Source organism: Somniosus microcephalus, chromosome 22, assembly GCF_052327205.1.
Source record: "Somniosus microcephalus isolate GS21.2 chromosome 22, FLI_Smic_1.0, whole genome shotgun sequence".
Classification (NCBI taxonomy): Eukaryota; Metazoa; Chordata; class Chondrichthyes; order Squaliformes; family Somniosidae; genus Somniosus; species Somniosus microcephalus.
Window position 1 is genome coordinate 64983513 of NC_141008.1, and position 13192 is coordinate 64996704.

At 43.4% G+C, this 13192-nt stretch overlaps 1 protein-coding gene across 2 annotated transcripts in view; it reads left to right on the forward strand.

Moving 5' to 3' along the window:
* The first annotated feature begins 359 nt into the window (after positions 1 to 359).
* The window catches only part of ankrd13b (ankyrin repeat domain 13B), a 459259-nt gene continuing 446426 nt past the window's right edge, over positions 360 to 13192 (forward strand). For both annotated transcript variants that reach the window (XM_085964969.1, XM_085964970.1), the window contains exon 1: positions 360 to 597. In XM_085964969.1, coding sequence (XP_085821095.1) covers positions 499 to 597 — 99 coding nt within the window. In that variant the 5' untranslated portion in view covers positions 360 to 498. The remainder of the gene's footprint in view (positions 598 to 13192) is intronic.

The window sequence follows — 13192 nt, forward strand, 5'->3', positions numbered from 1 at the left end:
GAGTTGGCTGAGAAGCTATAGCTCATTTTAAAATGCAAATTTTCACCAATAATCCTAACCTCCGCGGATGAACTACAGCTCCCAGGAGGTTTTACGACCGCACATCTCCAATATTGTAGGCAATGGGGTTGACCACAAAATAAAATGCAGTATTATTGTGTTTCTCGCTGATAGGATATCGATACTGAAAGCGCAAAAAAAATTATATCCTTAATTTGGTTACATTGTATGTTTCTCCTTATATTATTATTACTCTACGCTCTATAAGTATTTCCAATATGTAATTCCCCCCCACAGCGACATGGTAATTCCTCACCCTTCGATTTTTCTCCCCACTTCCTCTTTCCAGTACAGTGAAAGCAAGAATTACAGCGCTTCCTATCGTCTGATATCCAGTAGCCGAGCAATATAGGGATTGGTGCCTGTTGCCAGGGGTTTTTTGACTGTCTGCTGCAAAGGTAGTTTGTATAATATTCGGAAGAGAAGAATGATATCAGAATGATTTCTACGAGAAGGGTGGCAGAAAAATATCCGTTGCATTATTTGGTTTGGCATAGTAAATACAAGGAGCTGGAAAAGGAACTTAGCACCAAGCAGGTGGGTGATGTGTGTGTGTGTTTTGGGTGGTGCAGTGCAAGTGCAATTGTCTAAATACTGTCAGATGCAGTAGCATTCGGCAAGTCGCTGTGAAATTATGTATCGGGAAATTAATTTCGATCATTTAGAAGAAGGATTGGAGATTATATACTCTTTCCACATTAACATTCTCTTGAATCCGAATTGTGACAATGCCTGGTTTCGTGCATTAGCTTGTACTAGTGAGCTGATTCCTTCGTTGGGTTAGGTATTGTCTCAATATATTGCTTCCAATGAGGAAAAATCGCGGTCGCGATGCTTGTATTATATATTTACTTATTATCTGAATTTTCTTCGGTCGGTTAGAAACGAAATGTGCGGTTATTATACTCCACTTGCTACCTTGTATGGAAATGAGGCATCCACAGTAATACGAGGACCATGAATGTTGTGTAGTATAAAGCAAATGATGCCAAATGCTTTAAAATATTCCCGTAAACTGTGCTACACGTTTAACTCTCCATAATCGAAATCCTGAAATGGTTTCAAATTTCGGAAATTGACCAAAGGGAGGAACTTGTTATAGTGTGGCAGATAAAAGAAGAAACATTTTGTCAAATTAAGTGTTCTGCGGAAGTAAAACAACAAAAGCTTGCAACTAAGTGCAACTAATTTTTTTTAAAAATAAACCACAAGCTAAACGAGTCTGGTTTATACAACAGGATTCTGTTTACAATAAATATATTTTGCAAAGATCGGGTAGTTCAAATTATTTCTTAACCATGCAGAGGCAGAAACTATTTCCGTAGTGTTGTACCCGTTTCCTATCGTATTGATAAATAGCGTTTAATTTTCAGTCGCGCTGTCTGGTTTAGCTTTCTGGCTAGAATCAAGCAACGTTTGAGGAGCTCCAAGAAATCTTTGGGATGTGGTTGTCCTTTTGGTATAGTTTATGTGGTGTACAATGGCCCCGATAGACACTTGATACAAGAACCATAAAAAGGGGGAGGCGGGGGGGGGACCGCCGTCTCTGGGGCGGCTGCAGTTCCAGCGGTGCACGGTTTAAAGAGCTCGATGCACAGTTAATTGCGCAGGCGCCACTCCGCTCCATCCACTACTGTACTATCGAGCTGGAACCTCGCTTCCCACCCAGCATGGTCCCTCTGTCAATGAAAAGCTGATTTCGAAACAGCGTACATTGGATGCGATAATGTCACGGACGTGTAAAAAAAAAACCAACAGAGACAATAATTGTATTCATTAAAGTGTGTCAATATCATTTACCATCATTTCAATTGATAATTAGAAAAGGTCAATTACTACCGCATTGAATAGCATTTGACAGATGCTATCAAGCCGAAGCGTGCAGGAATACAAATCAGATCTCCAGAACAAGAATTGTCCATTCCCACAGGCTAACATAGCTCAAGCTAGAAGATGTCCCAGGAAAGATTTTGTAGACCCGTGGAATTATTTCGCAGCTTGTTTTGAATTGATTGAATACATAGAGTTGATAAAATGCAAGTAATTTTCACAGAATAAATACATCTGTATGCATCTATTCTTGGATTTGTGGAGTCAGTACATATTTTCGAGAGAACTGTGTGGAACTGCATCAGAAACTAGAGACGGCAAAGATCAGGGGACACAAGAGCAACGCCCCCCCCCCCCCCCAAGAAGATATTCGCATTCTCATTTATCAAGCTGATTTGGACATAAACTTGCAATGTAGCAATTGTTGAAAATAAGGCTCAAAAGCACCCCAGTTATCGTCTGTATCTCTGCAACTTTGACGACAGTTCAGATTGCAATAAGGTCGAGTCTGAATAAAGGTATTGAATTTTGATAGCACAAAATACAGTCTTCTTGATCAGGGAGAAACTGGCTAGCTGTTCGAATGTTAAACACGCCCGAATATCAACGCCACTCCAACTAAAATTTGCTTTTGACCTAACTTTGACGCCACATTTTACCCTTAGGTACGGTAATAATTTGGTGCTACTAGTACCGCTAGAAATGGCCCCGAGATTTCCACAACAAAATGCACTTTCTCCCATTTGAAAGGAAAAAAGCAAAACCGTCCCAGCCCTCAATTAGCGGGACCTCTTGGAGGGCTTCGGTACATGTGATGTACAGTGTTCTCCTAAATGCATTCTCTGTACCCATTTTGTTGCAATTTGCACCGATGCACAAGCAACTGTCGTTGCAGTGTGTAAGTTTGAGCTGAGCAACGTTGCATACATTATCTAGAGACCGCACCATTTTAACACGGTGACAGTTTATTGGGCTGGGCGTCTTCTTAGGGGCTCCGCCACAATCCCGACAACTGACAGATGCAAATATCAATAAAGAATAAGCACAACTCTGGGCCGGAAATGCAGCAAACGGAGCAAAATACATTTAGAGCATCTCTTTGTAAATCGTAGAAAAGGAGCTCGCACTAACCGTGGATGAATGGGGCTTCACCTAGAACCCGGAAACAGAGAAATACTACAAAGGTTCTGTGTATTCCGAGAATACAGAACATATTACAATCAGTTATTGGGAACTAGTTTGGGCGGATGACATGTTAGGAATTCGATGCACTTAGCTTTCAGTTAATCTAGTGACTGCAGAGTTTCAGATGGTGGGGGAATCGGCTATTCATCGTGGCTGGGGATGACAGGGCTGGACAGGGTTGGACTGTGGGTCATCACAACAATCATTCTACAGACCATGTACAATAGAAAACGTATTGTAAAATCCATTCCAGCTGTACAACGTTATGCTTCATGTATAATTTTAAAATACGTTCCAAATTAGCCCTAATTTAAAAGGACTAAGCCACGGTATAAAGTTTGCCGTCCTCTTCAGCCCTATGAATGGCCATAAAGACAGCCAGTCAGAGCATCCAGCAACCTATGGTCCAAATCGCCCCCCAGGTGTCTGACCGCTAGCTTTAGCGGTAGCAAAGAAGAACGTATCACACATACTGGATAATGGAAGGAGATATTATTCAATAGCACACAACACATGGAGCTGATACTGATGGGGTGGGATTTTTTTCTGCTAGGGCAGGTGTCATTGCAGACAACGAGACAATGGACTTCCGCCAGTTTAATGCACATCAGCAAACGATAGCGAACTTTATATCCCTGTATATTCTATTACCAAAGATTTACAATCAAAGGGAATTAGGGGTTGGTTGTTTCAAGTTACGGTACATTTGAGGATTACTTCAAAATGTAATAACATCTTAAGAATGTTAAGTACTGAGTTGTTTCAAGGTATAACACATTTATTTTGCCACCATCTTCTGTTAATTTCATACATTTGAATTCAGCTAAGAGAATCTCTGCAGGTTTTTTTTTAGAACATGTTTTTTGTGCTTTTGTAGATTATGGTTGGGGTGGGCGGAAGTCCATTGAAATTGTGTTACTTTTAACAAATTAATTTTACAGAATAGTGCTCCCACCTCTAATTAGTCGAGGTTGCTGCGGATCTATTCTGATATAAAACATTAGCACTCCAAAATCAAACATCATTGGTTTTAATTTGTTTCTTTTTAGCACCATCATCCTAACAGTGTATTTCTGGTGCAATAGAGCACGTTGTGATTTTTACCTAATTGCATCGTTACTCATAGGAATTGATGATGCACTGAGTAGCTTTATCATCATAGATATATACCCAATATATTTTATTGGGATAGTTAATTCACATTTTCACTGAAGACAATTCTATGCTCCCTTTAACCATATACTCAGCTTAAAGCATGTATGCTTCAGAAACAGAACTGCCCTTGCCCAGTAAGTTTCTGCCAATAAGGGTATAAAGGTATGTTGGTTTGTATTCTGTACACACAATGCATTAATGCGGCAGGGAATTCAATTGTTTCTGATTCTCACCTTCACAAATGGTAATTGTTCATCTTCAGATAGCCATGGTTCATCTAGTATTGAAGCCCAGACAATGTAAATGAGAGGATTCTTACCTTTACCCTAAATTCGTTAGATGCTAATGCAGTGATTCTGATACATATTATTGAATTCATGTTAAAATATTAATAGCACACCATTGGGGTTTTCTTACATCTAACACGAATGTTTGCAAATGAACAGCTATTTGAGTATTAAAGATGGCCGTGGATGAACAAGCTTGTTGCCAATGCTACAATGTTTATGGAGCGCTTTACTTTAATTATTTTTGATTAAGGTGACACCTTTGCACTCTACAGAGACATCATACCATAAAGATTGTAACAGATTTCTATTGCCACTGTCTTCTTGTTTTTTTACATCTCTGGCTTCTTTTTGTAATGCTGATGGTTTAATCTGCTTGAAGCATTTGCCATACAGCATTTCCTTTCTACTTGCCATCGCAGACTGTGGATTGCTCATACTGAAAGAACAGTGTTGTTTGTTTACGAGATCAAATGTTTTCAAGTTGGTGATTGAATGAGCAGAATTGGGCTTTGATTCTTGACTAAATTGGAATTGCTGATTTAAATTGCTGAAATGTAGAATTTGATGTACACAGCAGAAGTTCTTTCATCCAAAGTAAGCTATTTGTTGTCCATTCTGAGTCTTTTGTTACACTTAGCTAATAAACTTGCAAACCTGGAAATAGGTGATAGAATTGGTAGGTATGCAGACAGAAATGTGTTTTCTGTTGTATTATGTGTTGTATTCTGTTGTATTGGCTCCCGGTTAAGCAGCACCTCGATTTCAAAATTCTCATCTTTGTTTTCAAATCCCCCCATGGCATCACCCCTCCCTATCTCTGTAATCTCCTTCAGCCCCCCCCCTGCCCCCCCCCCCCCCGCCACCCAGAGATATCTGCGCTCATCTAATTCTGCCCTCTTGAGCATCCCTGATTATAATCGCTCAACCTTTGGTGGCCGTGCCTTCTGTTGCCTAGGCCCTAAGCTCTGGAATTCCCTGCCTAAACCTCTCCGCCTCGCTACCTCTCTTTCCTCCTTTAAGACACTCCTTAAAACCTACCTGTTTGACTAAGCTTTTGGTCACCTGCCCTAATTTATCCTTATGTGGCTCGATGTCAAATATTTTGTCTTATAATACCCCTGTGCAGCACCTTGGGATGTTTTACTACGTTAAGGCACTATATAAATACAAGTTATTGTTGTATTGTGTGTTGTATTGGCTCCCGGTTAAGCAGCACCTCAATTTCAAAATTCTCATCCTTGTTTTCTAATCCCTCCATGGCCTCGCCCCTCCCTATCTCTGTAATCTCCTTCAGCCGCACAATCCCCCCAACCCCCCACCCAAGATATCTGCGCTCCTCTAACTCTGCCCTCTTGAGCATCCCTGATTATAAATCGCTCAACCATTAGTGGCCGTGCCTTCTGTTGCCTAGGCCCTAAGCTCTGGAATTCCCTGCCTAAACCTCTCCGCCTCGCTACCTCTCTTTCCTCCTTTAAGACGCTCCTTAAAACCTACCTCTTTGACCAAGCTTTTGGTCACCTGCCCTAATTTCTCCTTATGTGGCTCGGTGTCAAATATTTTGTCTTATAATACCCCTGTGCAGCGCATTGGGACATTTTACTATGTTAAGGCGCTATATAAATACAAGTTGTTGTTGTTGTATTGTGTGTTAATTCAGTTGAGTTCCACAAATGTGTGCATAAATATATTTATGGGATGTGTGTGTTTGTGATATTGTTACATTATATTTCTGAATATAAATATTGTTAAGCTTGGCTGGTAATCTGACTTCAAAGAATGAAGTGGATGAAAATAGAAACTTTCAACAGTTCTTCTAATCATTCCAAATTCTGGGATTTAGCTGGATGAAATACCTCTGTAACATGAGGTTTACGTTATGTAAATTACATTTTGATTCCAATCGACAAGGTGGTACAAGATGATGAAACCTTACCAGTAAAAATAACTTTGATTTTCAAATAGAAAAGACTGCTACACATCTTCTTGTTATTAAAAAGGATAATTAACCATTATGGATTGAGTTCATATTTATGTTTGAATATTATACTTGACAGTATTTACAGAATTAATTTGTGGTTAAATTAATTGTAAATACATTAGTTTTTGCCAAAAGAAACACTTCATTTGTGGGTAACATTTACTTATCTGAAGAGAGTGTGCAGTATAGAGTGCAAGACAACATTTAATGCAGTAACCAGATTATTGCAAATAGGGCAATCATAAATTCCCGGGTCACACAACTTTGTCAACTGTAAATATAGGTTCTGGTTCAGCTGAGAGAATGCCACCTAACAGGAACTGTTCTGAATCTGTTGAGAGAGAAAATGGTTCTATAAAAACTCAAAATTCTAACACCTTCACCATAAGATGAAAATTAGTGTTTTTGTTTACAGAAAAATATTGCGAGATAATTTATAAAATATGAACATTACAATGTCTGTTAATCAAAATTATTTAAATCTAAGTGGCATTCCCTTGGACAGTTCTGTCTTTCATACATAGTACCACAGTCCCTCTCTCACTCTTTTTCACAGTAACTTCTATTCAGATATTTTCCACTCGGAGTACAACCTAATTCCTTCATTGCTGCAGTCCTGCTATAATGCAAGACACTGAGCTTTCTTTTAAAAAAAAGTACAGACACTGGTCTCCACTGTTAGCTCGGTGTGTAAGTACATCTTATGGTGGACTGCAGAGCCTTTCAGATGAGCAAGGCCCCATTTCAATTCCTGCATTTTGCTGTGTTAGCTGATCTTAGTTGAAGCAGTGATACAGTCAACATGATTGGCCTCTGAACCTCTGAGCTGGAGAGGTGAGAACAGGAAAGGTTCCTGCTTCTGATTGTGATCTAATGGTCCCTGTTGTATGTGGGAATTGGATATATACTTGAAAAGGCAAATTTTACAGGGCTATAGGCAAAGTTCCCTCTAATTATTTTGGGCCGTGCGGCCCCTTTAACGAGCTGCGCGTCTCATTCAAAATTCCACGCATGTGTGTTTCTTTCCATTTAAAAGGCGGTGAGCCAGTTGCGTGGCCGCACAGCTTAAAGAAAAAAAGGGTCTGATGAAAGGGTGGAACTGAAAGAAATCAGTATTTGTAGGGAAATGGTGTTAGGGAAATTGATGAGATTGAAGGCCGATAAATCCCCAGGGCCTGATAATCTACATCCTAGGGTACTTAAGGAAGTGGCCCTAGAAATAGTAGATGCATTGCTGATCATCTTCCAACATTCGATGGATTCTGGAACAGAAGGATGTTCCCGATGGTCGGGGAGTCCAGAACCAGGGGACACAGTCTAAGGATAAAGGGTAGGCCATTTAGGACAGAAATGAGGAGGAATTTCTTCACCCAGAGAGTGGTGAACCTGTGGAATTCTCTACCACAGAAGGCGGTGGAGGCCAGTTCATTAAATATATTCAAGAAGGAGTTGGATATATTTCTTAAGGCTAAAGGGATCAAGGGGTATGGGGAGAAAGCAGGGACCGGGTACTGAATTTGGATGATCAGCCATGATCGCATTGAATGGCGGAGCAGGCTCGAGGGGCCGAATGGCCGACTCCTGCTCCTATCTTCTATGTTTCTATGTTTCTATGTTTCTATGAAATATTGCTAGAGGGAAAGAGCAGGGCAGTGGGACTAAATGGGTAGCTCGTTCAAAGAGTCAGCACAGACATGATGGTCCGAATGGTCTCCTTCTGTGCTGTATGATTCTATGATTGAGGAAGAAACTCAATGGGTTTGGGCTTGGCTGCAATGCCTCCCACAATTGAACTATCTGCCAACATTCAATGTTTAGTCTCATGCATGAAGAATGGCCGTGTAGGTGAGATACTGGAGGTCTGCCATCGACCATGAAACTCTATGCTGTATGAATCATTACCTTCAGAAGAGGAGAGGAGAACATTGGGAGAGCAAATCTTTTTTACTAACAACAACTTGCCAAATGAATTGGCAACATTTGATTATAATACAGTTTATTGTCTTTCAAAAATAAAGACATTATATATTCATTAAACATTTTTCTGACAAATGTTTTAATACCATGTGGAAAGTCATTTTTAAAATCCTTTGTTTGTACAATGCCCAAATCCAAGGTCAGGCAGATATAAATCTTTTTAGACAAAACATGTCTTAAAACCTACATCGCATCATTAGCACAATGTTCAATAACGTTGACATCACACATCATTCATTCACCACAAAATGATTCGAGCAACTTAATACAATGGAACAGTCAGTGCTAAATATAACATTTTATCTGCCATTATTCACGATAAAGGCTCACACAGGGAGTGAAAGCCTGTTGTTGGGTGGATTGAAGGAGAGAGGGAATGCAATCCTGTTTGGGGGAGGAGGAAGATCTAGAGGGGTGGGATTCCCCAGCCGTTCCACCTGACTCCTACTATTACTCCAGTGGAAGTCTGAACGAATGGATTGAAAAAAGGTTGGGACCTTTAGTCCCAACTTAGTTGGAAATTCATGGTTGGGCTTTTAAGGGGTGGAGTCTCTGCCCAACCCTTACGAAGCCAGCCACGTCTGAGGGAGCGAAGCCAAGGGGAAGGACTCCCTCCGCAAGGAACTCAGCATGAGACTAGAGGCCATTGCACCCAGTGAGATGAGACATACTGCCTATCAGAAGGGCATAAATGGACCCCACCAGGAGCATCCAGGCGAGGGAAGCCATCCAGACACCAGAAGATGAGGAAAATTTTCATCACTGTTTGTATTGACCCATTTACACAGGGGACCAACAGGGGGATGGAATAGGGTCTGGGGAGCTGCCTGGGCACCCCCATTCCCCAGATGGCAGCTGGGCGCTGGAGTGTCTTACAGCATGGGGAAGGCAGGTCCCTGAGATGTGGCCACAGTAGGGCACACCTTTGCCAGCCCCCTGTAAGTGAGGTGTCCTTCCAGTAACCCTACAAATCCCGGCAGGTTCAGTGCTGGTGTAATCCCGAAGAGGCTGCTGAGGTCACGTCCCAGGCAATTTCACTGCCCAACTCCTTTGGAGAGATGTAGAGAGCAACTCTGTTGCTGGAAGAGGTGGCAGAAAGAGAGAGAAGCTGTTATTTGGGAGTCTGTGGAGGGGGAGGAGATAGAAGGAGGTCTCCTGCTGAGGGCAGGGGAGGGAGAGAGAATGAGACTAGAATCCTGTTCAGGGGATGGGATAGAGAGTGGGTAGAGAAATCTTATTCTGAGGGAGAGATAAAGAGAGGCAGAGAGACCTGCTGAGTGGTGTGAGATATTGAGCACAGGGGGAGAGGATCTCACTTCTTATTGTTATCCAGTGACCCTGCTGGAAAATGGCATGTTTGGATATTGTGTGAGGCTAGTATCTGGCTGGTATGGGCAGCAGAGATGCAGGCTGAGGCTTGATGGCTTTTGGCTTATACATCAATGACAACTGTGGTCTCAGAATGGGTTCTGCTTTAAGACACTTTGCAACAGGTGAAAGCTGCTACAACCCTGCATTACCAAACGGCTACTGACGTAAGAAAACTACTAGGCACTTGGTCTAAGCGTTAAACAAAGCTTTAATCAACTGTTGGAGGTCTAGTTGTGTCCTTCACTGGTTCCTGTTAAGAATGTCCTGCGCAAGCTGGGCCCGTGCCCGAGAATTTATACTCTCCCTTGTCAGCGCCACCCGCAGGCTGCTCAGTTGATTCATGTCAGTTACATTATTCCGACCACTGCCACCAGCAATAATTGCAGCATCTCTGCCAACACCAGAACGTTGCTGCCACTACCACTATCAATGCTGCGGACTCCAGTTCCACAGATAGTTCCAGACATGGGGGAAAAATTGGGTGAGTAGCGCCACCTGTTAGCGCCTAAAGAGGCAGTCAGTGGCTGTAGCGCCACTGGCTGCGCCTCCCGCGATATTCAGCAGGGGCGCTAATGGTGGCGTTAGCCATTTGCGCTGCGCCGCCACCGATGACGTCATCGGTGTGCGCAGCGCCCCATTCGCGCCCTGAACGCGATATTTGGTAGCGAACGCCGCTGTAGCGCCGTTCGCTACCCGCGCCTGGTTCACGGGGCCTTGCTGCGCCGGCAGAGGCACAAGTTAAGGTGGAGGTGCGGGGCGGCCGCTTTTTCGGCGGCAGCCTGCCAGCACCTCCGTCCCCGGCCTCCTGGTCCCCCCCCCCGCGGCATTGCCGGCTGTTTCCCGAGAGCCCGGCACTTCTCCTCGGTGCCGGGCTCTTTTGCCAGCACTCGCGATCGGGGTTCGCGCTGTTGCAGGCCCCTCCCCCTTAACAGTGGGAGGAAGGCCTGCAGTACCGCAGCGTGCCGTGCCGCAGCGTGTGGCGCTGCGGCACGTTGCGCTGCGATATTCAGTTTCAGCGCCCTAAGAGGGACGCGGAGCGCCTCGAGCCTCGCCCCGTCTCCCTCTAGGGGCACTTCAACTGAATTTCTGACGATCGCTACAGCTTCGAACGCTGCGCAAGAACCAGCGCCCAGGCGAACTTGGCGCCAGTTTGGCGCCTCAACCCAATTTCTAGGCCATACACTTCTGACCCTGGCTTTTTGCTGCCTTTAACTCCTGTTCTCCCAATTGTAGACCTGCTTCTGTCCCATTCTCTGTCTGCAGGCCTACACCTGCTCTGCTCTCCATCCATAGGCTCACCTCTCCTTGTCTCTTCCAGTTGGGGGACACACCTCTGACCTGCTCTGCTCTCCTGGCCATGGGACCACCTCTACGTGTAAGGAAAGCAGCAGGGGAAAAATTTGGAACAGCAAAAATAAATTCACAAAATGTAATTGTAGAAAGTTAAGAAATGGAGCAACATATTTTAATGATATCAACTCCTCATAGTTACAGAGTATAAGATTACACTATTTTAATAATTTGACACCAAAAATAACACTACCATACATAGGTTTATTTATTTGTGCATCACCGCAGTGCGTGATGGGCACACATTTATTTAGTTCCCTGTGGTTGGTGTGCAGCATCAAACCCGGCACCAAGCTCATGGTCTACAGAGCAGCAGTGATACCTGCCCTGCTGTATGCCTCAGAGACATGGACCACGTACAGCAGGCACCTCAAAGCACTGGAGAGGTACCACCAACGCTGCCTCCGCAAGATCCTGCAAATCCATTGGCAGGATAGGCGCACCAACGTCAGTGTTCTCGCTCAGGCCAACATCCCCAGCATCGAAGCTTTGACCACGCTCGATCAGCTCCGATGGACGGGCCACATCGTCTGCATGCCCGATACGAGACTCCCAAAACAAGCGCTCTACTCGGAGCTCCGACACGGCAAGAGAGCCCCAGGGGGGCAGAGGAAATGCTTCAAGGACACCCTCAAAGCCTCCTTGAAAAAGTGCAACATCCCCACCGACACCTGGGAATCCCTGGCCCCAGACCACACAAAATGGAGGAGAAGCATCCGGGAAGGCGCCAAACACCTCGAGTGTCTTCGCCGGGAGCAAGCGGAAGTCAAGCGCAAACAGCGGAAGGAGCGCACGTCAACCCAAGCACCCCACCCACCCGCCCCTTCAACCACCGTCTGCCCTACCTGTGACAGAGACTGTAGGTCCCGCATTGGACTCATCAGTCACCTGAGAACTCATTTTTAATGTGGAAGCAAGTCATCCTCGGTTCCGAGGGACTGCCTAAGAAGTAGAGAAGAATTATCTGCTCAATTTCCTTTATCCTTGAGCAATGCCACTGAAGGTTCAATTATACTATTTATAACACCTGTGTATATTTTCTAAGGATAATAGATGAGAAGGATTACAATGAAAATAATCTCATCTAAGGTCTCAGATTATAATAAATTGGTCAATCTTTGCTTGACGTGTGGATTTGTGACACCATCTGAAAATTTAACAAGGTTATTTTCTTGCAATAAATCTTATTCACTCATCATCCTCCATAGTTATTAGAATCTCATGCAAAACCAGGACGCCATAAATCAGTTCAAAGGGGGGGGGGGAAAATCTAGCATCATTATAAAAATCTGTTCCTGTACTAAAATCCCCAAAGATTGCTGCACTTGTTCTACTCAAACTCTTGTATCTGCCCAAGCTGAAAGATAGCTTCAATAGCTTTTATCCCCTTGTAGTTGATAGAAAATGGAAAATAACTAACAGATACAACAAAAATATGTTTCTTTGCAGGATGTTAAATAATATGATAAAATGAGAAAAGTGTCTGGACAGAAATTCATCACCCATCCTTAAGGTGCCGATGATATATTAGAATAAATAAATCAATCATGTTCGTGACTGAAGTGCAGTTAGCTGATGCAGGGGCTCACATGGGTTAGCCACTAAATTTCCCTCAATAAATACGGAAAGGACATTCAGTCTTATTGATAGGTGGCGATTTGCTGATTGCATTAGATGGATGTCTTAAATTGCGACTGCTAATCTCGCTTATGACACTTACATGGAGAAATGTCAGAGAATGTAAAAAAAAATATGTATTTTGGTATGACGTCACATTGGTAAGGTAATACTGCAAAATTATTTCTTTTCTCCTGACGGTGCTTTCTCTTGGTGGAGTTTGATTCCACAGGGACTAGCAGCCTTGCAATACCTTACCCACGTGCAAACCCAGGCTGTGAGTAAAGCCAGGCTATTTACCCCTGGGGGACATTGGAGCCTAACTTAATCCTGTCTTCACCTGATCAACAGACACACTTTCGGGCTGGAGTCACTGGAC